Source organism: Phycodurus eques, chromosome 22 (genome assembly GCF_024500275.1).
Source record: "Phycodurus eques isolate BA_2022a chromosome 22, UOR_Pequ_1.1, whole genome shotgun sequence".
NCBI lineage: Eukaryota > Metazoa > Chordata > Actinopteri > Syngnathiformes > Syngnathidae > Phycodurus > Phycodurus eques.
In genome coordinates this window covers 3,780,320-3,801,561 of record NC_084546.1, presented here as the reverse complement: position 1 = coordinate 3,801,561, position 21,242 = coordinate 3,780,320, and the positions used below count along the sequence as shown (strand labels likewise).

General features: G+C 46.9%; 1 protein-coding gene across 2 annotated transcripts in view; it reads left to right on the top strand.

Annotated features, from left to right (window-relative positions):
- Positions 1–21,242, top strand: part of plxna4 (plexin A4) — a 126,451-nt gene that overhangs the window by 88,326 nt on the left and 16,883 nt on the right. For both annotated transcript variants that reach the window (XM_061667317.1, XM_061667318.1), the window contains exons 6-19: positions 31–131; positions 7,584–7,707; positions 9,806–9,959; positions 10,540–10,639; positions 10,719–10,833; positions 15,006–15,206; positions 15,641–15,737; positions 16,541–16,731; positions 18,423–18,574; positions 18,652–18,775; positions 18,990–19,126; positions 19,922–20,089; positions 20,238–20,331; positions 20,996–21,235. In XM_061667317.1, coding sequence (XP_061523301.1) covers positions 31–131; positions 7,584–7,707; positions 9,806–9,959; positions 10,540–10,639; positions 10,719–10,833; positions 15,006–15,206; positions 15,641–15,737; positions 16,541–16,731; positions 18,423–18,574; positions 18,652–18,775; positions 18,990–19,126; positions 19,922–20,089; positions 20,238–20,331; positions 20,996–21,235 — 1,998 coding nt within the window. The remainder of the gene's footprint in view (positions 1–30; positions 132–7,583; positions 7,708–9,805; positions 9,960–10,539; positions 10,640–10,718; positions 10,834–15,005; positions 15,207–15,640; positions 15,738–16,540; positions 16,732–18,422; positions 18,575–18,651; positions 18,776–18,989; positions 19,127–19,921; positions 20,090–20,237; positions 20,332–20,995; positions 21,236–21,242) is intronic.

Sequence of the window (21,242 nt, the reverse complement as noted above, 5' to 3'; positions counted from 1 at the left end):
TTAAATATTGCTTTCGGTGCTTCTCTGCAGCTTTCCAGGATGCCGGTGGAGGCCTGCGGTCAGTACTCCACCTGTAGCGAATGTCTCGGATCGGGAGACCCTCACTGCGGCTGGTGTGTCCTGCACAACACGTAAGTCCTGCGACAATCGTCCCTTGACTTCCATGCGCGGCAGTATCTTCACTTACAGGTTGAAATATTATGATGAATAATGAATTTGCATTTCCATTCATTTCAATGGGAAATGATGATTTTTAGCATGGTCACGGAACATTGAAAGTAGCAGCCTGGTGGCAGCATGTAAACCTCCCAATTTGTACACTAAGCTGTTCACTTTCCAGCCCCGCCTCAATTCAGCTTGAAGCCGGTCCGTCCGCCGCCGACGTCTTTCCATCTGTCGCACGCATTCGCACTCTTCACCGCCAGCTGTCAAACTCCCGTCTGTCTACCGGGGATGGGGACGGGGGGGTGGACGGGGGGAGGACGGGGGGGGTGCTTGATTTCCCACTCCGCCGTAAATTGAAAATGGCTTTCTCGTGTCAGTCCTAGCCCTTGGGTATAGCGTGGCTGTGTGTGTGAGTGTGTGCGTTAGTGGCCCGCATTTAGCACCTCCATCCCTGCTGGCGCTGCGAGGACACGGCGAGGGCAGAGATGTGCGGCGCGGCGGCGAGAGGAGCATATTGACCGAAGACTGGAGGTGCAAGGAAAGACGGAGCGTGCGAGATGCAAAGAATAGACAAATAGAAGGATGGAGTGAGACGTGTGAAGAGAGCGAGAAGCACCAGCAGAATTTAGCAGGAAACAGAACAAAAACCAGCATGTTATATCTTGGCTAGAAAATGGATTTCAAATGATTTTTAGCATTTTCTGACATTGAATAGTAAGATAAAGAAAGGCTGTTTCAAGCACAGTGCAACCTCGGTTTTTGTATTCCCTACTTTTTGTAAGGTTCTGTTTTTGTTGAAATTTTGTCCCAGTTTTCCTTCATCCACTCGGTTTTTGTACCTTTGCTCATGTGTTCGTACCTTTGCTCATGTGTGAGCATCATTCCACACGTTCTTCCGAAGCTGTTAAATATATTTTTAATATTTTTGGGTATCTGGAATGAACTAATTGGACATTATTTACATGATTTTCCGTGGCAAATATTGCTTTGGTTTTCGTATGCTTCTGTCTGACATTCCTGAATGGATTTGTCATGAAAACAGACGGTTCCACGGTTCCACGGTACCAAATCCTGCTAAATTCTCATGGGAAAATGTCAACGAAAAGGAAGGGATTCAAGGCATGATGATTGAACATTGAGTAGAAGCATTATAATTCCATATTATTATGATTCATTTTTTTTTGTGTATTTTTTACAGTACTGAATGGTTTAAGGGCAGTCTCGGAGCAACGCTGCCATCTATTGGCTTGGAGTGCAATTGGGTGCAGTTGTTGGTCATGCTACACTTTTTGGTGTGTGATGGGAGTTTTTTAACTTGCTCATCTCTTCAGCGGCCACTACACACACACGCGCACACACCAAATATGTGACTGTGCAAAACACTACATTATGAACACTTAATGTGCGACTGGGGACGGTGGCCGACTGGTTAGAGCGTCTGACTCACAGTTCTGAGGGCCGGGGTTCAATCCCCGGCCCCGCCTGTGTGGAGTTTGCATGTTCTCCCTGTGCTTGCGTGGGTTTTCTCTCCGGGCACTCCGGTTTCCTCCCACATCCCAAAAACCCGCTTGGTAGGTTAATTGACAACTCTAAATTGCCCCTAGTTGTGAATGTGAGTGCGAATGGTTGTTTGTTTGTATGTGCCCTGCGATTGGCTGGCAACCGGTTCAGGGTGTACCCCGCCTCCTGGCCGATGATAGCTGGGATAGGCTCCGGCACGCCCGCGACCCGAGTGAGGAGAAGCGGCTCAGAAAATGGATAGATGGATGGAATGTGCGAATGGATATGGGTGCAAAATGTATTCGGTTATGTTTGGCAGAGTTGTTTATTTGCCACAGAAGTCAACTGTATGCCCGGAGTTTTGAGTGCAGTTGACACTTGTCATCATCAGCTAAAGAAGGGGTACGGGCAGGGGCATGAAGGGTAGCGCCAAGCTGCTTCAAAGTGTTCTCCCGGATAGTTGTGCTGCTGTTTCCCAATCGACCTTGAAATCACCCCGCCGAACTTGAGCGCAAACAGCCTTTTCTTCGCTCTCAAGCAGCAAAGGCTTTATTTACTCTATAGATTGGCGATGGGAGCTTCGAGAGCCGAGGGGAAGAGGAGAAAGGCAATCAATAGGGAGGAAATCAACAGGAGTGGGTGCTGTGTGTTTGTGTGTGCATACGTGAAGTCATTGCCCTTGACAAGCACTCAGCGTTTATGTAGCCCTTAACACTCCCTTCTTCCTTTGACTTTTAATGCATGCAAGCATACGCGCTTTAGCACAATACTCTTCGACCCCTTGACGTCCATCCACGCTCAAACTCCTCTGCCCATATGCTTCGTCAACGTCCGTTCTACTTCCGTCTGTCAGCTGTCAGTCACGGCGGCGGCTAACAAGGCCGTCAAGTCCGCAGTCGAGCGTGACGGGCAAACAGATTGGCCGCCGCATTTGCCCGAGTTGCATTGTCGTATTTAGCACGGATGTCAAGTCGCGTCTGCCGTCATCTAAATTGATGTTAATGCTGTGATAACTTGCGCTTTGTAATTGCTATCTTGAGTCTCTGCCTTTGGCCTGGATAGCAAAAATATTCCCACAGCGCTCGTCTATACATTTCCACACATTCTCCTTATCTGCCCTCAGTGCGACTATTTAAATCCTACTTCCCACATTTTAAGAGCGAATCTGATGTATAGCTGCTTGATCTTTCCCCTGGACAAACGTTCATAAGCATCGATCCTGCTACACTTAAGGTTTGTTGAAGAGCTTCTTGCCCGTGCAATCAATGGCAAACCGCGAGATGAGTCCATTTCATGTATTGTACAATTTTACTGAAACTTGTAATAAAATGCTTTAAAATTGCATTTAAGCCTTACCTGCTGTCAGACGCGGCAGAACAACTAAATGGGGGCACGTCCAACAAAGAGGGCAACAATGCTCAAAAATAAAATATACATCATTTATTTCAAAGATAGGAATCAATTCATTCAAACTAAAGCAAAACTCCTTATCAACATCAGATCCTTCAAGTTCATGCAGTAGGCTACTGTTTTTGCAAGGCTAACTACATGGGTTGCTACAGGTAAGTATGCTACCGATAAGCAACACTTTTTCACTGTTGCGAGATTCCACCATGACCCTTTAAAGGCCGTTTTTCTGCGGGCATGTATGCAAACATGGTGGAAACATAGACAGTGCTTGAGACTCTTTCAAGCTTCCTCTTGTACATTGTTACCACTCATAAAAAAATACACACATCATCAGCCATAAAGTTTCAGGGATAAAGAATGACATTTAGGGTATTTTTATTGCTCTCAAATAGTATTTAAGGCTTAAACGTTGTACGCTGATGGAAATACGGAGGTTGGTCGACCAAACGAGAAGGCAAAATCAAAGGGCCGCATATCAAATGCGCAGACTCGCTGCAACAAACCCCTAAACAGGCAAAATGGCGGCATCAAACTTGCAAGTCATGCCGCCGAGCTTCTCGTCTCCCAAATTGAAAACGTATTCCCGGGACATCTCGTCTGCTGTCAGATGAGTAACCTTTTCCGCCGGAAAAAACACAAAACAAAAAAAACAACTAATTGGCCGAACCGTGGGATGTTTACTCTGCGCGCTGTTTCTGGTTTAATTCCGTGCCCGCCACATGTCTGCGTGCTCACGCTCACCTCTTACCTCCGCTACCAGTGCTCATTACCGACTTAGGCTAATTAAAACCACCACGGACTAATTGTGTTTGGCCAGGCTCGAATCAAACACTAAAGGGGAGTTTTTCAACCATGAGCGAAACGCACACAACACACTTACAAGTGAAAACAAACATTTAGTTTGGCTTGTTGTAGCTCAGGCAGCACACAGTTGTGAGGTTGGAGGTTCGAATCCAGGCTTTGACCTTCCCCCATTTTCCTCTCACATTCCAAAAACATGCAGGATTAGGTCATTGAAGGCTCCAAATTGTCATTCAGTGTAAATGTGAGTGTGAATGGTTGTTTGTCAGCACAACTCCTCCAGTTCATCAGTACGGCACTAAGATTAGGCATTCTTTGCAGAGGATCAGAATCAGAATCATCTTTATTTGCCAAGTATGTCCAAAACACACAAGGAATTTGTCTCCGGTAGTTGGAGCCGCTCTAGTACAACAGACACTCAATTTACAGAACACTTTGGAGACAAAGACATTGACAAAAAACAATTGTGCAAAAAGATGCAGTCTTCTAGCACTTCGAGCAGTTCGAATGACTAATATTGCAATAGACCGGTGCAATGACCATTGTGCAAAGGGGCGCCGAGACTTCAAGGAGTGCATGGCGGTTTAAAGTGACGAGTAGTGCGATCATCTGGGACGATGTCGGTTGTGCAAATGTTACAGGATACTCCCCAATCAGTGTGCAAATGGAGCAGATGCTACTCTGGCATGAGTGGCCAGTATATGCAAATAGTGCAGCATGGCGAGACAACTACAGTGACATGTGACAACGAACTCAGTCAAAAATAAAAAATACAAAATTTGCCAGCTTGTTGTAATGGAATTATAGGTTAGGTGTTTAAGAAGTTGATCGCAAGAGGGAAGAAGCTGTTGGGATGTCTACTAGTTCTAGTTTGCATTGATCGGTAGCGCCTACCTGAGGGAAGGAGCTGGAAGAGCTGTTGACCGGGGTGCGGAGGGTCCGAGAGGATTTTGCACGCCCTTGTCTTAGTAATATAAAGAATATATGACTGTAAGTTCTGTCTGTCTGACCAGAGGATGCTTACAGTGTGATGTGTGTGTCCAGGCGAGGATGACTGTCCCCAGAGTGTGTGTTGTGGGGGGGGCACCTGGTGTCTCACCCCCGACCCCACTTCACCCTCCACCTCTTGCCGAGTGCAGTGGTGAGTTGAGAGAAAGGAACAAGGGCACGAAGTGACAGGGGCATCAGGATGGAACGAAGCGCTGTGCACCTCCAAGTTGCATCTCTGCTGTCACTGTCACACACACACACAGTCAGGTCCATCGCTCAGTGTCTGCTTGGAAGTACTCAAACACACACACACACAGTGAAACAGACACCTGCATGAGAAAGCAATTCCCCAAAAACCTGGGGGGGGGGGGGGGGGCGCTGCGGTGGATTTGGTGGGGATGACAGTTAAATGAAGTGATGTGAAGCGGCGGTTGTGTTTCATCCATCGAGACTGATGGACGAGACGCAGTGGAGAAATCGTCAAAGTGTCGGAGTAAATAAAAGTCGTAGAATTGACAGAGTTGTATTGACAATGTTAATATTTGTCCACTTTAAATGCTTAATCGCGGACATGTAGCTATTTAATCACGTGTGTTGGTATTGTATTCGAAACTGCGCAGCAAAAATCGATATCAGAGGTCACACCGTGTTTGCATACAGTGTGTATAGTGGTCGTATTGTTTTTCATAGAAGTAATCAGTGAGTCTACACCAGATCAATACATGTGTGTACTGTTGTACTGCACACACAAAACACATTAAAGAGCATCATTCACATCCCATTAGGACAAAAATATACAGTATTGTATTGTTCTCATTAGCTTGTGCAGGTGGCCATTTATTTCTGTGCATCATGTTTAAATATCCTCATTATGTCCAATTGTGGTGCTTCTTTGTAACTTGTCATGTTTTAAAATACATATTACATTTAAAGATTTTTTTTAAATAAGTTATCAAATTGTATTAGTATTTTTACGTATCATATTTTTTTATTGTTTCCCTTAAAGTGCCTTTTCCAAGCAGATAGAGCTGTGTAATATAGAGAGGACGTGGTCCAAATGGCATCTTCGGGGGGGGGGGCATCACGTATATCAGACAAATGGCCGAATAAGTGCGCCACACACACCAAAGTCTCCATTAGATCGCTCCCTCACCAGACTCATCGTGTGTGTTTGTGTGTGTTTTGGCTCACAAACCTCATCATAGCACCATTACGAGCACGCATACAACGATGGCAGAGTTTATGTCGAAGACGCAACGTTAAGCCGCTGCGCGGGGGCGCTTTGTTCCACTTTTTCTTAAAATGCGAAGACTGATTCATTATTCAAATTGAGCTCAAGTGTCATTTTCCACTCACTGATGAGAGGGATGCATTGGCTTACACACAATGTGTGTATGTGTGCGTGGCCACGGTGGGGTCGTGGCCAGTGGGCCAGGTAATGACTCTCCCACAGGCCCCTTCATGCGTTTTTGTGCTATGTGGACCAGCACTCGTAATGATAGCACCACTCCGTGTGTGCGTGTGTTTCCACATAGGAAAGTGTGTCATTTCGAGTGTGACACAGTAGCGCACGCAGCCTCTGGCTATTCGTGCAGTATGTATCGCTTTTCTCATACACTGCGTGTGTGATAATGCAGTTATATGCTAATTGGCTTCCAGCTGGGACTGCGCAGTGGATTTTTTTGGGATGACACGTAAATAATATAAAAACATTCTTGATTGTATATTATGAAGGAAACCCATTTTAAGAGACGTATCATTGATACTGCATGTCAACAAGCTCTCCGAGCGAATCACAACACAATTCTAATTCCCAGTCCGTCCTGATTGGAGACCTCTCTGGCCCGTGTTGACCTCATCTGCAACGTGAGAGTCAATTAGCTCATCAAAGGTCGGCTTTGTGATGAAATATACCACCCACACATCATCATCATCAGCGGAGGCGGCTGGTCAGCAACAGAGCCATCTGTGTGGCCTTCTCTCGTTTGATCTCTCTTAATTGCGTCATCTTTTTAAAGGCCCCCCCCCCCCCCCAAGTGACGTTCACTAATGGACTGAATCCAAACCACTATTTGAATGTGCATTGTTGCTAATCATTTAAAGGTGCAGCGTTTGTTTACCCTGGCCGACAATGTGACAGCACTATAGCTTGAATGAACAACACCCCCGAGATGTGCCCATATTGGTTTTGATCTTTTTGCACTTGAACTAAGGTTTTGTCATGACATGCACAATGCAATCAGTATCAGGGTTTCAGTGCCACCAGTGTTGACCCCAACCTGTTATATTTACTGACATTTAAGTCTTTCTTTGCGCATGTACATGTCTTGAAAGTGGACAACCCAAACTAAAATAAAACTTGTTTTTTTTTCCTGCATGCTGCACAGTATGGGATTAGACCACCTGGTCTGCTCTCAAAAGGAATATAAACCACTGCCTCCACCTGCTCTTGGCATTGCCCATGAATACCAGTCATTAAGACTTTCACAAAGGGCCCGCTCCACTTACACGTATAGAGTCGCCATTGTTTTTAAACACACACCTATGTCTTCTGGCGGTCGATTCACAGGGCGCTGTAATGAGTATCCCCCCGCAGAGGAAATACAAGGAATGTTCTCAACATTGCATGCATGTGGTGCATGCATGTGTGTGTGTGTGTGTATATGTGTCTCATGAATAACACTACTTCTCTTGTATTTTTATTTTAAATTCCGCAGGTGCACCAGAAAGGAGAAATGCGAGCGCTCGTCGGAGCCTCGCCGCTTTGCGTCCGACATCAAGCAGTGCGTGCGCCTCAGCGTGCATCCCAGCAACATCTCAGTCTCCCAGTTCAGCGTGACGGTGAGTCCACGTCGTGATCCCGTCCGTCTTCATTACGAAAAAAGCACTCACGAGAGATGGATTGACACTCGGACAACGTGATTATGGCACGCTCGTTTCTGATTAGTGGCCACTCTTTACATGGATGGCGCAGCCTGCCAACAGCAACACAACTCAAATCCCGGCTGTGCAAATGTGCTGTCCTATCCAATGAAACACTCATTAACATCCCATAGTATTTGCTTGGCATTGTATTGGATGCTTGGCAGGAAACGCAGCACATTTGCCCTGGATAGTGTATTGCCGGCCCTCCACAAGTATTTTGATACAAAAGTGCCTTGAGATACAAGTTTCATTTGTTCCATGTGCATGGTTGTACTAAAAACACTCCGATCCTATTTACCCATTGAAATGAATGGAAGTGCCCCAAACATTTTAGTTTTTGCTTCAATTCACTAGACAGTGTGCTGCTCCTTTTGGTGTGTGCGCCTTGGCCACCTGGGCGCAGTATAACTCAGACATACCGATCTACGGTACATGGAGATTGTCTCAGCTCCTCATTAAGTCGCATTAATATTCGTCGTTCTTTGCAGAGGATATATCCCGAATCTCAAGACACCACTGTATAGATATTCCTTACACATGTACACGCTCATTCTCCCTTTGACCAGTCAGTGTGGCCTTTTTATTGCAACCACTTCATAATTCAAACACAGCAGTGATGCCCACATTTCCATTTCCCCTCTGAGCCTTAAATATGGCTTGCGCATGAATAGCCAATGTGCACCCTCGTACAATACTATTTGATTTACTGAGGTCAGGCCTGAATGATCATTTCCCATCTGTGTTGCTCCGAGGGTCATGAGCACCATTGTTGCTTTTCCACCTCTGCGCCACTCTAATGGTATTCATAGACTGCGTGTGTGTGTGTGTGTGTGTGTGTGTGTGTGTGTGTGTTCTCATTCGGAGCCTCCACATGAGTGCTTAACCTTTTCCCAGTGTGGAGTTTTACCCTAAGGTGACGCCGTATGTTTCCCAAGTGGATGACTGCAGGCCACAAGGCGTCCTCCTTCACCTTTCTTTGACTTTATATTAGGAAGATAACACAATGGGAATTGTTATTATTGCTGTTTGAAAAGAAGCAATCGAACTTGTTGGCGACGAAGGCCTAGACCCCCACAGTCCGACTTCATTAAAGCGCAATCTAAAAACAGCTGAGCTCGGCCCTTCCGCCGTCGCTGAGGCAGCGTTGGCCACGTGTGAACGGGCCTCGTCGCAAATCAAAGCCTTGACCGCAGACACGCTTATCCCATCAATATGTATATTCCAGTCTTGACCCCTGTACACCTGCTTCCAGCGTTCTATATTCAAGGACGGCTTTTTTCCCCCCATTGTCTTCAACCGCGCAAAGTTCACTAGGTGCTGAGCTGATGCTGCATTTTCAAGTGGAGAGGGTAAATCTGCATCCCTTTTAATTCTCAGGAACATCCAGAGTGTTGGGACCAAGGACTTCTTCCTTGTAAGAGGCACAGAATGCAGTCTACAAGCTAACACCGGAACAGCTATAACACACAAAACATTTCTCTAAATCTAATTTTGACTTGAAGAACATAGTGGTGTACAAGAATTGCCTGATTGATATAGACCAAACCGCTGAGTTCAGCCTGGCAGGGACCCCAGGCAGAGCCAGAGATGAGGTCAGTGTCCAGCACTTTAAATCAAGGTCCAGAGGTCAAGTAAAAATAGGCTTTTATCGTGTTTTTTTGGGTGTCTGCTGAAAAGAAGTCAAGGTCCAGTAAGAAAAAGAGGCTGAAATATGACCAGGACCGGTCAGAAAGAAATTATTCTCCAAGGTCGAAGAACAAATTCATAAGCAACTCTCAGGACAGACTGAAGCACAATGAGCGAAACACGATTATGTGCTAAGGTTTGGGACAACCTTGATTTTTAATTGTTTGTGTTGTAGAATTGACCTTGGACTTGCTTCTTTAATGGTGTCAAAAGTATGATGTAATTGTCTGGTTATGTGTATATCACTTGTTTTTACTGGTCAAGACTTTCTTTGATGTTTCTTGATGGTGACAACAACATGTTTTTCCATCTTTTGTTTCTCCCGAAGTTGGTCCTGGAAGCCCACAACGTGCCGGAGCTTTCCGGGGGGGTGAACTGCACCTTCGAGGACCTGGCAGAGATGAACGGCCTGGTGGAGGGCAATCGCATCAAGTGCTTCTCCCCGGCCGAGAAGGAGATGCCGCGCGTCGTCGTTGACAAAAGTAAGGACGCGTCCAAACCGATCTCCGCGGAACTTCTATTTCCGTCGTTTTCTTTCCCCCTGGGACTAATTAGCTAGTTCTTGGTTGACACAAAGAGAGAGGGGGGCCTGGGAGGAGGGCGACGTTAGCGTTAGCAGCCTTCAAGGTAACTTTTAGGTGACCTAATTAGGACGGATCCACTGTCAGGGGTGTTTTACCTTGATTGATGAATGATTCTGTCTTTGTTAGTCAGGCTTGGAGAATGAGTGGGCCGCGTTGACGGTGGCGAGGTGACCTGTGTGCCAGCGTGTGTGTGTGTATAATGAATTAAACATGAAGCCCTTCATTAGAGCCAGACAAAAGGACACAGATGAGGTACAGCGTTTCATTGCATTCCCACTTTAGCTTGTCTGAGACTCCCTCAAAGACCGTTTTCCATCCCGAGGGAGACGTGTTCCCACCTTATCGTCTCCTGCAAGGTTCTCTCAACCCCCCCCTCATGACGATACCGTTGCAACAAGCGCAACACTTGCGGCTCTTCTGTTGGCGTGTGAACAAGTGATAAAATTCCACACCGTAGCACGTGCTGTGTTTCCTCCAGGCGACCACCAGATCGTGCAGCTCTATCTCAAGTCCAAGGAGACCGGGTTGGCTTTCGCAAACACCAGTTTCGTTTTCTACAACTGCAGCGTGCACAAGTCGTAAGTCTTACACTGTGTTGCCTAGTTCGACCTTTGTAGGCTAAGTGAGCATACTGGGTTTTTTTTGCTCTTTGTGTAGGTGCTTGTCATGCGTGAGCAGCCCATACCAGTGCCACTGGTGCAAATACAGACACGACTGCACGCACGACCCTCGCACGTGCTCCTTCCAGGAGGGCCGAGTCAAGAAGCCAGAGGTGAGTTTGCCTGGGTCCAAACTTGCAGCCAGTTTAAGCAGCTGGCTAGTGTGTGAGGTCGTTCTGGAGACTGAAACACCTTTCAGCAGTTTGGCTTGGTTGGCTGGAGCTAATAAAAGCTAGTTCCGGGTGGCTGTCGCTCTTCCCTGAGACATCTTAACGGCTGTGAATTGTCCATCGTAATGGCGGCCACCTCCGCCAGCCATGTTCCTAAAACCCCAACAGCAGGAGATGACTCACTTTGGTTTAGGTTTGGGACCATGAGGCGGGGCAGTCTTGCTGGGAGTCGGTGGGCGGCTAATCCTCGCCCGAGGTGAGCGATGATGAAGATCAGTGGCGCTGGACGAGCGTAGGGACTCGGCGGGCCAGATCGTCTGCTTTGATGAGCAGTCTGCTCGCAATTGTGTTATTCCACCAATATTTCCCCGGAGCCATTCAACCTGCACGCAAGATATTATTTTCCCTCCTTCCTGACGCCTTCCATTATCCTTTTGAACCTTCTGCTTCGTCAGAGCCCAGTCTTTACCGGTTTACTTTCCAATTAACTCAGACGCTGGCGGTCAATATTGACCGAGGATAATAATGTGCCAATCCTCTTCCCATTGTGTTGCTGACTTTCAAGAAAAGCCAAAAATAAAGCGAGAGGGATTATGCATTTGCACATTAATGGCACAGTCTGTTTTGATGAGCCGTGTTGGGGGAAAGCAGGTGTTTTGCAGCCTTAAAGACTTTTAATTTGCTTTTTATTAACCTCTCCAATCCAAGGTCGTGCCCTCGCCTCCGGATTTCTGGACGCGCGTACGCCGTTCCCAAACGGCAACAAGTCGGCGTTGATCTTTCCGCCTCCGATACAATGAAGAGATTCCGAGCAGCTTTGGAAATAATCCCTCCACGCTATGCTAATGATAGTCATCCCGCCTCTCTGCCCACTGGTTGAGCCTGTCGTTAGTATGCGCGGCGGCGCGGCATTAAAACCCGCGGCGAGCATGGAGCTGGCGCTGTTTTATTCATGCCGGCGGTGGCACAGGGCACGCGGCTCAGACACTTGCCAAACTTTGTCCTTCGCACGTCTCAAGGATTTAGCCCCCAGGATTAGCCTAACAACAAAAATATTCCCAGTCACGTCGTTACAGTGGGCATAAGATGCAGCTGTTTACCCAATTAGCAATGTTTACCTGCGTGTTGAGCTTTTCTTTAGGGCCATCCAACTTCCTTATTAACCACTTTGTTCTAGTTTATCATAGCCTCTTCAGCAGAACAATAGCTACTACCGCTCAGCGCAAAAGGAGCATTAAGTGCTTCGGAGTCACACTGATCAATTCCAAGGAGTTTATTTACCACAACTATATTGATCAGGATGATTTTATTAAGCCAGCTAAATGCCAACTTTAATAGCTGCTGGTTGGCCATGTCAGCAACGGGAAGCTGAAGGTGAGCAAGTCCTTCGGAGAAGAGTCTGCAGACATAACCAAAAGACCCTAAAGTGAGGAACGAGCGAATTCTATGAGCAGCAGAATTCCAGTAGAAAAGCAAGGTGCGCATAACGAGGAGATATTGGAAATGTCGAGGTGATGAATGGACCTCAGGAGAGAGCGAGATCCCTGCGAGGAAATGTGCGAAAGCTGGAGATGTCGCTCATCTTCACACCTCGCGGCGGCTATAATTACGGGACTTGAAACTACGCCGAGAAAGAGGCCTTCACGGCTCCCACGCCGCTTCCTGTTCGGTCGCCGTCACCGCCCTTCACACCTCCCACTAGCCTCCAATTAGCGCGTTTAATCAGGTTCCCCAACAGAAAAGGAACTGAGCGAGGGAGTCGGCGGCAATGCGGGGTCAGGGCGCGGAGCCGACTCGCAAGGATGGCGCTGACTTGAGACTTCCTGTCATCTGGGCTCATAATGTGCTCTCCAATAGCCTTAAAAAGTACGTGAACATCTTTCTAAAGTCATCTACCTGTTGCTTAATATATTTTAATATTGGGAGAGCCATAACAAATCAATGTTTGTGAGGAATTGGTTTTACCAACGAGGTTATGTGATCTTTGTACACTATGTAGCACGAACCAGCGGGATACACAATTCAGGTCCAACTCGTTTGCAGCCTAACAGGCTGCCGTAGAAGTCAACACTTAAAACTTGTGTGCTTCGGGAGCGTCCATTTTCGTTTATTGGCCTGACTGGGATACACGTGTTTACATAGTGCATGCACGTTTTTCCTCTACACTCCCAGAGCACAGAAAGTTTGTCTATTTCGCTTTATCGCAATTCTCTGCTCTCATCTCCCAGCAGCTCGGAAGCTGATGGTGTTTTTATTTGTGGCAATGTGTGTGTGTGAGTGTTTGCGCTGTGTATGGTGGGGCGTATCTGCGCCGCCCATATTATTTATCACATCCCAGGCGTCCAGGAGGGGGTGTGAGGCTGGCGATAAACACAACTGACATTACATCAACGTAACGTCGACATAAATCTCAGGTGGCGACCGGCATCACCACGAGCATCAGTAGTGCACACACACGTGCACACACACGCACACACAGACACACACACACAATTTGTCTATTAAAAAATACTGTTTATTTTGTTTGTTTTTGGTTTTTTTAAGCTTTTGCTACTAAAGTAGTTTCAGGATAAAATCCAACTGAAATAAGTGTTTTGTAATTTAAAACAAAATGCAAAAGATTTTTGATTATGGTTAGTATTTTTTCACTCTTGATACTGCATTACTTTTCATATAAAATCTTACTTTTTTTAATGATCTTTTTTATTTTGATAAAAATAATAATAATACCAAATAAAGTAAATACGTATATCTTTTAAGTATAGTGAATTAGGAAAAAACAAAAATGTTTCCTTTCTCGACTTCATTACTTTCTCTCCAAAATCCCACTTAAGTCTTATCAGATCAATATGTGTTATATTTTTATATTTTTGTGGCACTTATTTTGTAATAGCAGTATAAATATTCATCATGATTGAACTAATGGTGCATTTTGAAGTGCTCCTCCGCGTTTCCATGGCAGCAGATGATGCGAGCACTGCTGCCTTGTTGTTTTTCTCAAGGAGATTCTCTGTCTATCTGCCTGCAATTTAGCTTCTTTGTGACAAAGTGTTGCCTTCGGACACCTCGTCATCAGCATACGGCGCTATCGGCGTAGATCTGTGTCTTCTGGATTTAAGTCACACTCGTCTGCCTTCGCCTCCGTCAGGCGGATCGCATTAACGGCGGCCATTGTTCAAGCGTATTAAATGTGTGTGCGCGGCACCCTACCACTTATATTCATTCTCCAAATGTAGGAAAATGAAGCGCAAACACACCACCTCTCGCTCTATGCGTGTGTGTGTCATTTATCTATAATGACTTTGTGAATACTGTCACCTCCCTTGCTGAGGAGCCATCCAGTCAGTTACTCAGGCAAACTCAATCAAGTGGCTCTTAATAAACTCCACACGAGCGTTATCGTGCGGTTGAACATGCACCACGTTGGCTCGCCTTATCTGCTGCTTCTTCTTCTTCTTCTTCTTCTCTTCTTCTTCTTCTTCGCCCTTTTTGACATGCCCAAGCTCTGCCTGTCACTTAACGGATTTTTTCCCCTCGCTCTCATTCTGTTCTTCAGTTCAACTGCCGTAAAAATTTGGCAAATGTCTGAGTTGCCTTCTTTACGCTCCTTTACGTCCTGCCTTCTCTCCATCCGTCATCCTTACCGCTTCTCTATTTATGGGTTTCGTCATTTGTGGGTGTTTTTTTTTTTCTTACGGTAAGTCCTTTCTTGTTTCTTCCATTTTTCAATGCAATGTATTCCTGCGGATCCTTCTTCTTTAGATTTTTACCTTCGCCATAGTCCTCTTGTTGTTTTTGACCAAGTTGAGAAATGGTAGAAACCAGAGAGTGGCGAGGGGTCGCCGCAGCCACCAGTAGACTGAAGGGGTTCCTTATTTTTTGCTTTTGTTTTATTGGATCCAAGGTCTTCCTGAATTCCAATTCTTGATGGGTGCACCACATATTTGTTTGTTTCTACCTTCCCATGGCATGTCTCACACTTCCTCATTAATGTCTTGTTTTTTGTACCACGGTTGTTGGTTTCTACCACTTCTGAGCTTTGTGGGGTCCAATTTGGACTAATAGCCACAGAACCGTCCAGCATCCTCACCACCTTTCGTCTTTATCTCTCCTAGGAGTGTCCCCAGCTGCTGCCAGCCGAGCGCATCCTGGTGCCAGTGAACGTGGTGAAGCCCATTACGCTGCGGGCCAAGAAACTGCCCCAGCCTCAGTCGGGCCAGCGGGGCTACGAGTGCCTGCTGACCATCCAGGGCAACGAGCACCGCGTCCCCGCCCTGCGCTTCAACAGCTCCTCGGTGCAGTGCCAGAACACGTCGGTGAGGAGCCGTCCCCTCTTATAGTGCACCAAGACTCTGAGTGTCGGCAGCAAATTAGCATGGAAAAGGCTCTTTGCCGCTCTTGTGTTTATACAAAAGCATCTCCTCCTTATGGCTGTCCTCATCACTCTGACTACTTGTGTGTCTGTTGGATTAGTGTGCATAATCATCACACAATCCAAATATTGTACTTTGATTGAGCGCTGAAGGAGGAAAACAGTAATCTCCCCGAAAAGGATGATTCTGACACAAGCATAGTCTTTGAAAGGTGTGTGTGTGTGACGACTTCTGTGTGTGTACAGTAGCCACCTGTTGCATGCAGAGCGTGTGTCACCGCTTGCTTTTTTTTTTTGCACTCTGGAGATAATGATGGCCACGTTCTCCCTCACGACTCCCTGTTCTTCCCTCCTCCCCCCTGGTTGCAATGGCGACAGTACTTCTACGACGGGATGGAGATGAGCAGCCTTGCGGTGGAACTGACCGTCATCTGGAATGGCGACTTTAGCATCGATAACCCCGCCCACAACAAAGGTGAGCGATGGAACACGCTTGGTCTTAATCTGCTCATTTCACACACATACACGCGTACGTGATGTCAGCATCGTCTTTTATAAACACACACGCACAGGCCACTGCTGCCCTCAGAGTTAGTCTCCATGGCAACAGGCGGGCGGTGTGCTGAGGTGCAGCAAGCCGCGCCTGATGTTTCCTCATGGAGTGGTTAACTTCGACACGTCTTTTTCTCACCTCCATCGCTCTGAATAAACTAATGCATCCAAAATGTTTAATCTTACCATAGAGAAGACATTGTACATAGCAGCTGCTAAGAACACCGACAAAAATATAATTGTTTACAGTTACTCGGAGCAGGTCGTTGGAAAATAACCTCGGCTAATAAGTCACATGCTGCTTCATCACGTGCAAAGATGAAGACGTTATTATTTGCTCACAATTAGCAGCCTGTTCTGCTACTGCTAAATGCAGTTAAGTTTAGAGAAATAGCTCCCAGGCAGCAGCAGTAGAAGAAGAAGGATCATCTCCCAGGGTGTCACGAGTTGGACAGATCACACCTCCGTCTAATCGCAATTAGGAGGAAAACGTCTGGCCCGTTGCCATGGTGATAGTATGTTAAACATGCGGAGGTGTGAGGCAGCGCAGATAATGGTATAATGAGGCAAAGAACCTCTCCTGTTTGTTGTTCTCTGCCTATTTGCACTCATTTGTCCCTGATTCAGACTTTGGATCAAATCTGTTTGGAGTTATTTTCTCCCGCTTTAATTACCCTCTTCTTCTTCTTCACCTTGTCTTACCTTCATTCTGTGCTTGGCATGCAGTCCATCTGTACAAGTGCGACGCCCAGCGCGGGAGCTGCGGCCTGTGCCTGAAGGCGGACCCTCTGTTTGGCTGCGTGTGGTGCAAAGGGGAGAACCGCTGCACGCTCAAGCAGCACTGCCCGCACCCTGAGAACCAGTGGCTGGAGCACAACGGCATCAACAGCAAGTGCATGCACCCGCGCATCACGCAGGTTAGACTAAAACATGAATCTTTCTAGGCTCCCGGCTATTTGGTTTAGCCCATTTCAGGAGGTCTGGACCGTGATCCGAACTATTAGATACTAGCGGAACTCTAAAAGGTTTAAGTTGGGTCCAACCTGGACTGGTTGCTTGCCCAATGCACGGCACATATAGACAAACCTTTCACATTCATATTCACACCTGTGGACAACTTAGTTTTCAATGAACATACAGGAAGGCCGGAGAGAACCCCAAACCTTAGAACTGCTAACCACTAGTCTCCGGTGGCGCCCTTGAAAGGTTGACACATGAGAAAAACAAGTCCCAATGAATTGCTTAAATTTAGAAAAAGAAATAGCATTGTCATCGTTATTGTCATGATGTTTTTTACACTTGTTTTTCATCTGCATTTTACCCATCACAATCATTAAGTAAATGGTTTGAAGGTTTCAGTGCCTTCCTTGGTGGAGTCAGTAGTTGACTGACTCGCTCGCTGTGTGACTACAACTTAAATCAGATCAAAATCATTGACTTACGTTATAAAAATAGGAAAAGAAACGGTTGAAATCAACGGCAAATCATTACGGTGCACCTCCTCAGCACACTTCCGTTGCCCCTGATACAACCAAAAGTCCAGTTGATGGGCATGGAAGGCATCTTATCGGGTCCGCAGAAGACACGAGCACCGTGGAGGGGGAGGACACGAGTTAAAATAAATGGAAGGATGTCCAGATGAAAGGGATGAAGATCTCACGGTCATTGCCCAGTAATGTCCTCTGCAGCGGGGTCCCAGAGACTCTGATGAAGCAATAAGGGGGAAAGGCTAGAAGCAATCCCCTCCAAGCATGCTCGTGTGGAATGTCGGGTCCAGCGAAAGGGAAGGCGGGCATGCCGGAATGGAAATGACTGAAGTGTTGACTCGCGACCTCCGTGGAGATTTGGTGAAAGCGATGAAGCATCAACCTTTATTGCGGCATGAATCAGAATATGTCTTCACATCATTGGCGGAATGAGGGGGGTTGGGACAAGACGGAGGAGCCGGACCACTAACGAGAAGACATAATCAAGAGTCGAGCTCTAAAGACACCAAGGAAAGAAAAGCAAAAAGAAAAAAGCGATGAAGCCTTTACCTCGCAATGGAACGCTCAATTATCTCGTCCCGACTTGAATTGACGGGTCATTGACTCCCCTTTTTGACACTCGCTGCGCCTCGGTTCTGTGTTTGCCAAGATACCGTTGTCCATCGGGCGCAAAGATAGCCTTCAGCGGGGGGTCTTGTTAATCCGGGACGTGGAATGTGGCAAGGATGATGCCTCTCCCACAAAGCTGGAGCTCATTAGGATGCATGCGGGGGAGTGAGATGAGCCCGAAACTAGAAACTAAGTCGTTGCGGTCCGTCCATCTGTACAGTTCTAAAGACGATTACCGCAGTGACGACACCCGTTTCTCGCGTCATGGAATGTTGTGGACCCCCAAAGCTGTCAAGTATCCTTTTATGTCTCAACCTGTCACCCATTCTAATAACACAAGAACAGAAAATTGCAACATGGGCGCACTTACCATTAGGCAAACAAGATATCCAGGGGCTCTCAAAAACAGATTAATAAAGCCATTGTTTTAGTCTTCATTCATGTGCTTAAAAACACATGAAAATGACTGGGTTTCAAATACGAAAATACGACTTTCTCTTTTCTGTGTTCAGATTACTCCTCTGCGGGGTCCCAGGGAAGGCGGCACCCTCGTCACCATTCGCGGCGACAACCTGGGCCTGGAGTTCCGCGAGATCCAGGGCAACGTGAAGGTGGCGGAGGTGGAGTGCACGCCCATCCGAGAGGGTTACATCCCGGCAGAGCAGTGAGTGGGCACCCTTGAGGACAGACCACCCCCAGGACTATTTGAAATGGCAGGTGTCGCTAACGTTGCGTCCACAGGATCGTGTGCGAGATGGGCCGCGCCGAGAAGAGTCAGTACACGGGGAACGTTAAGGTGTGCGTCGGCGTCGGCGAGTGCTGGCCGGAATTCACGGCCAAGTCGTCCAAATACTACTACTTTGTGGTAAGAGGTCAATTCATGTTTGGCTTTTTGCCACAATGTCTTCGTTTTGTGCAGCAATATCATATATAATGGCGACCGTGGCTGCGAGCCAGGCCATGGTTCTTTACTTAATGTGTGAAACTGTAAAGGTGTGATGTGTGGATGTTATTTTTAACTGCCTTCTCTCTCTCTCTTTCTCTCTCTCTCTCTCTCTCTCTCTCGCCTCTCTCTTCAGATTCCGAGGATCCACAGCATCAAGCCAAGCAGAGGGCCCGTCTCCGGGGGAACAGTGGTCAGCATCACAGGGAGCCACCTGGACGCCGGCAGCAACGTGTCCATCATGTTTAAGGACCAGCCGTGCACCTTTCTCAAGTTAGTTGTCTGCCGACGTGCGCCCCTTTCCTGACCTTCCCCGCTTAGGCAGTCAATTAAAGGCACACACTGCGTCATATAAAAGAGCTGCACAGACATTCCAGGGCCGCAAGAAATCAGATTATATTCAAGTCATTGGCAAAACGAGCCGCCCCGGATTTATGATCTCCATAAATATCCTCCTAATGAGTTTCCGTTTTCCATCACCGCTTTCATGTCTCCTTCAATACAGCACCAGGCTCCTTCTGTAAGTTATGCTCTCGATTAGCTGATAAGGCTGGCTGTGCTTGAGGGCGTGTCTCCGCTGTGATTGACAACAGCAAGATGCGTGCCCTTAAGATCCACCCTCATCCCTAAATATGGTCAGAAAAGAACATCACGAGACATTCATACTCTTATTGGCGAAGTGACGCACCGATAAGCTAATGCGGTATTTGAGAAAACTGGGATAAAAACAACGCTAACTGCCATGGTAAGCTTACCTATTTAGACATTTTACTGCAAATATGGAGGATATAGCAATATATCCACACAAAAATGTCTATGGGAATTAAGTTGTGTTCAATTGTAGTCTAGTATAACCATTTAGTGCCTCTCCATGGATGGCCGCCATGAAGAAACTAAGTTATGGAACTGAACTCCAACTTTTCCAAGTGAGAGGCATAAAAGGTCCCAGTTTTCTGGAATGCAGCATCAATTCAGTTAAAGGGCAGTTCAATAATTTAAGCAACCATGACTTAACCCTCAAATGTGGCCTGGTTACACAGTTTCTCACCCCTCGCTCTTCCGCCGCAGGCGCGACGGCCTGTGGCTGACGTGCCGCACACACGCGTCGTTGAACGGCTATGGCAACGTGTTGGTGTCGGTGAGCATCGACAAGGCCCAGCTCCAGAAGGACCTGCGCTTTGAGTACGTGGAGGACCCCACTATCACCAAGATAGAACCCGAATGGAGCATTTACAGGTAGGGACCAAGGAAACCACATTTTATTTTTCAGAAGCGCTTGTACTTCAGATCTCAAATAGTTTGGTTTAACAACCCAACTGCTGCGTTGGGATGCATCACTGTCCTACAGTGTGGTGAACCACCATTTTCTTTCTCCCTTTTGCAGCGGACACACTCGGGTGACAGTGACAGGAACCAACCTGGACATTATCCAGACGCCGCTCATCAGAGCCAAATACAACAATCATGAAACACTCAACGTAAGTCAACTTGGACTGCTTGTCTCTGGTGCCATGGTGATGTAAAATGGGTCAACAGAAGGGCAAAGTCAGAGAATTGAAATTAATAGTGGGTGATGAAATTTATTTCCATCCAGAGGCAATGATATCCACAGAGATTGTCCCTTATCAGAATCTTTCTAGCCTTTTCTTCACCCCATCCAAAGGTCTCTTTTGAATTGACTGAAGATAAGTGAACAAAAGCAGGTGCTAGAATCGGCACGACTTATGTATTTAGCCTTACGGATAAAGGTTAAAGGTTCCATATTCAAGTTCTTCCACTCCAAACTCACACAACCATGCCTTTGTGGTGTAAGTCTCCGACACACACACACACACAAATAATCCAGTCAACTTTGAGCAAGGACACATGACAGGGACATCTGGCAGTCCTTTTCCTGATGTGTCCAGTGTGACGTTCAAGGACCCAATTAAAGCGACAGGCGCCAGTCGGAGCGGCCTCACGCTGAAGGTTATTGTTGGCGTCTCAACAATGTTGTGCGAGGCCTTTTCTGGCTGCTGTCGTGAGACTGACAATTCCATACAGACATATCAGACAAAGCAGTCTCGTTTTTAAAACAATATTTTATAAATAGCTGAAAGCCGAGGAGAAAGTCAAGAGTCATTCCGATCTTGTGGCCTCCAGTTGTGCGAGGTCTTGAGCCCGACATCCATGCAGTGTCAGGCCCCGGAGCTTCCCATCAGTCTGGCCCAGGAGCAGGAGGCGCCAGAGAGGCCCGACGAGTTTGGCTTCAAGCTGGATGACGTGCAGGCCGTCATGGCGCTCAACAACACCAACTTCATCTACTATCCCAATCCCGAGTTCGAGCCTCTCAGCACGTCCGGCGTGCTGGAGCTTAAACCCGGATCGCCCATCATACTGAAGGTACATT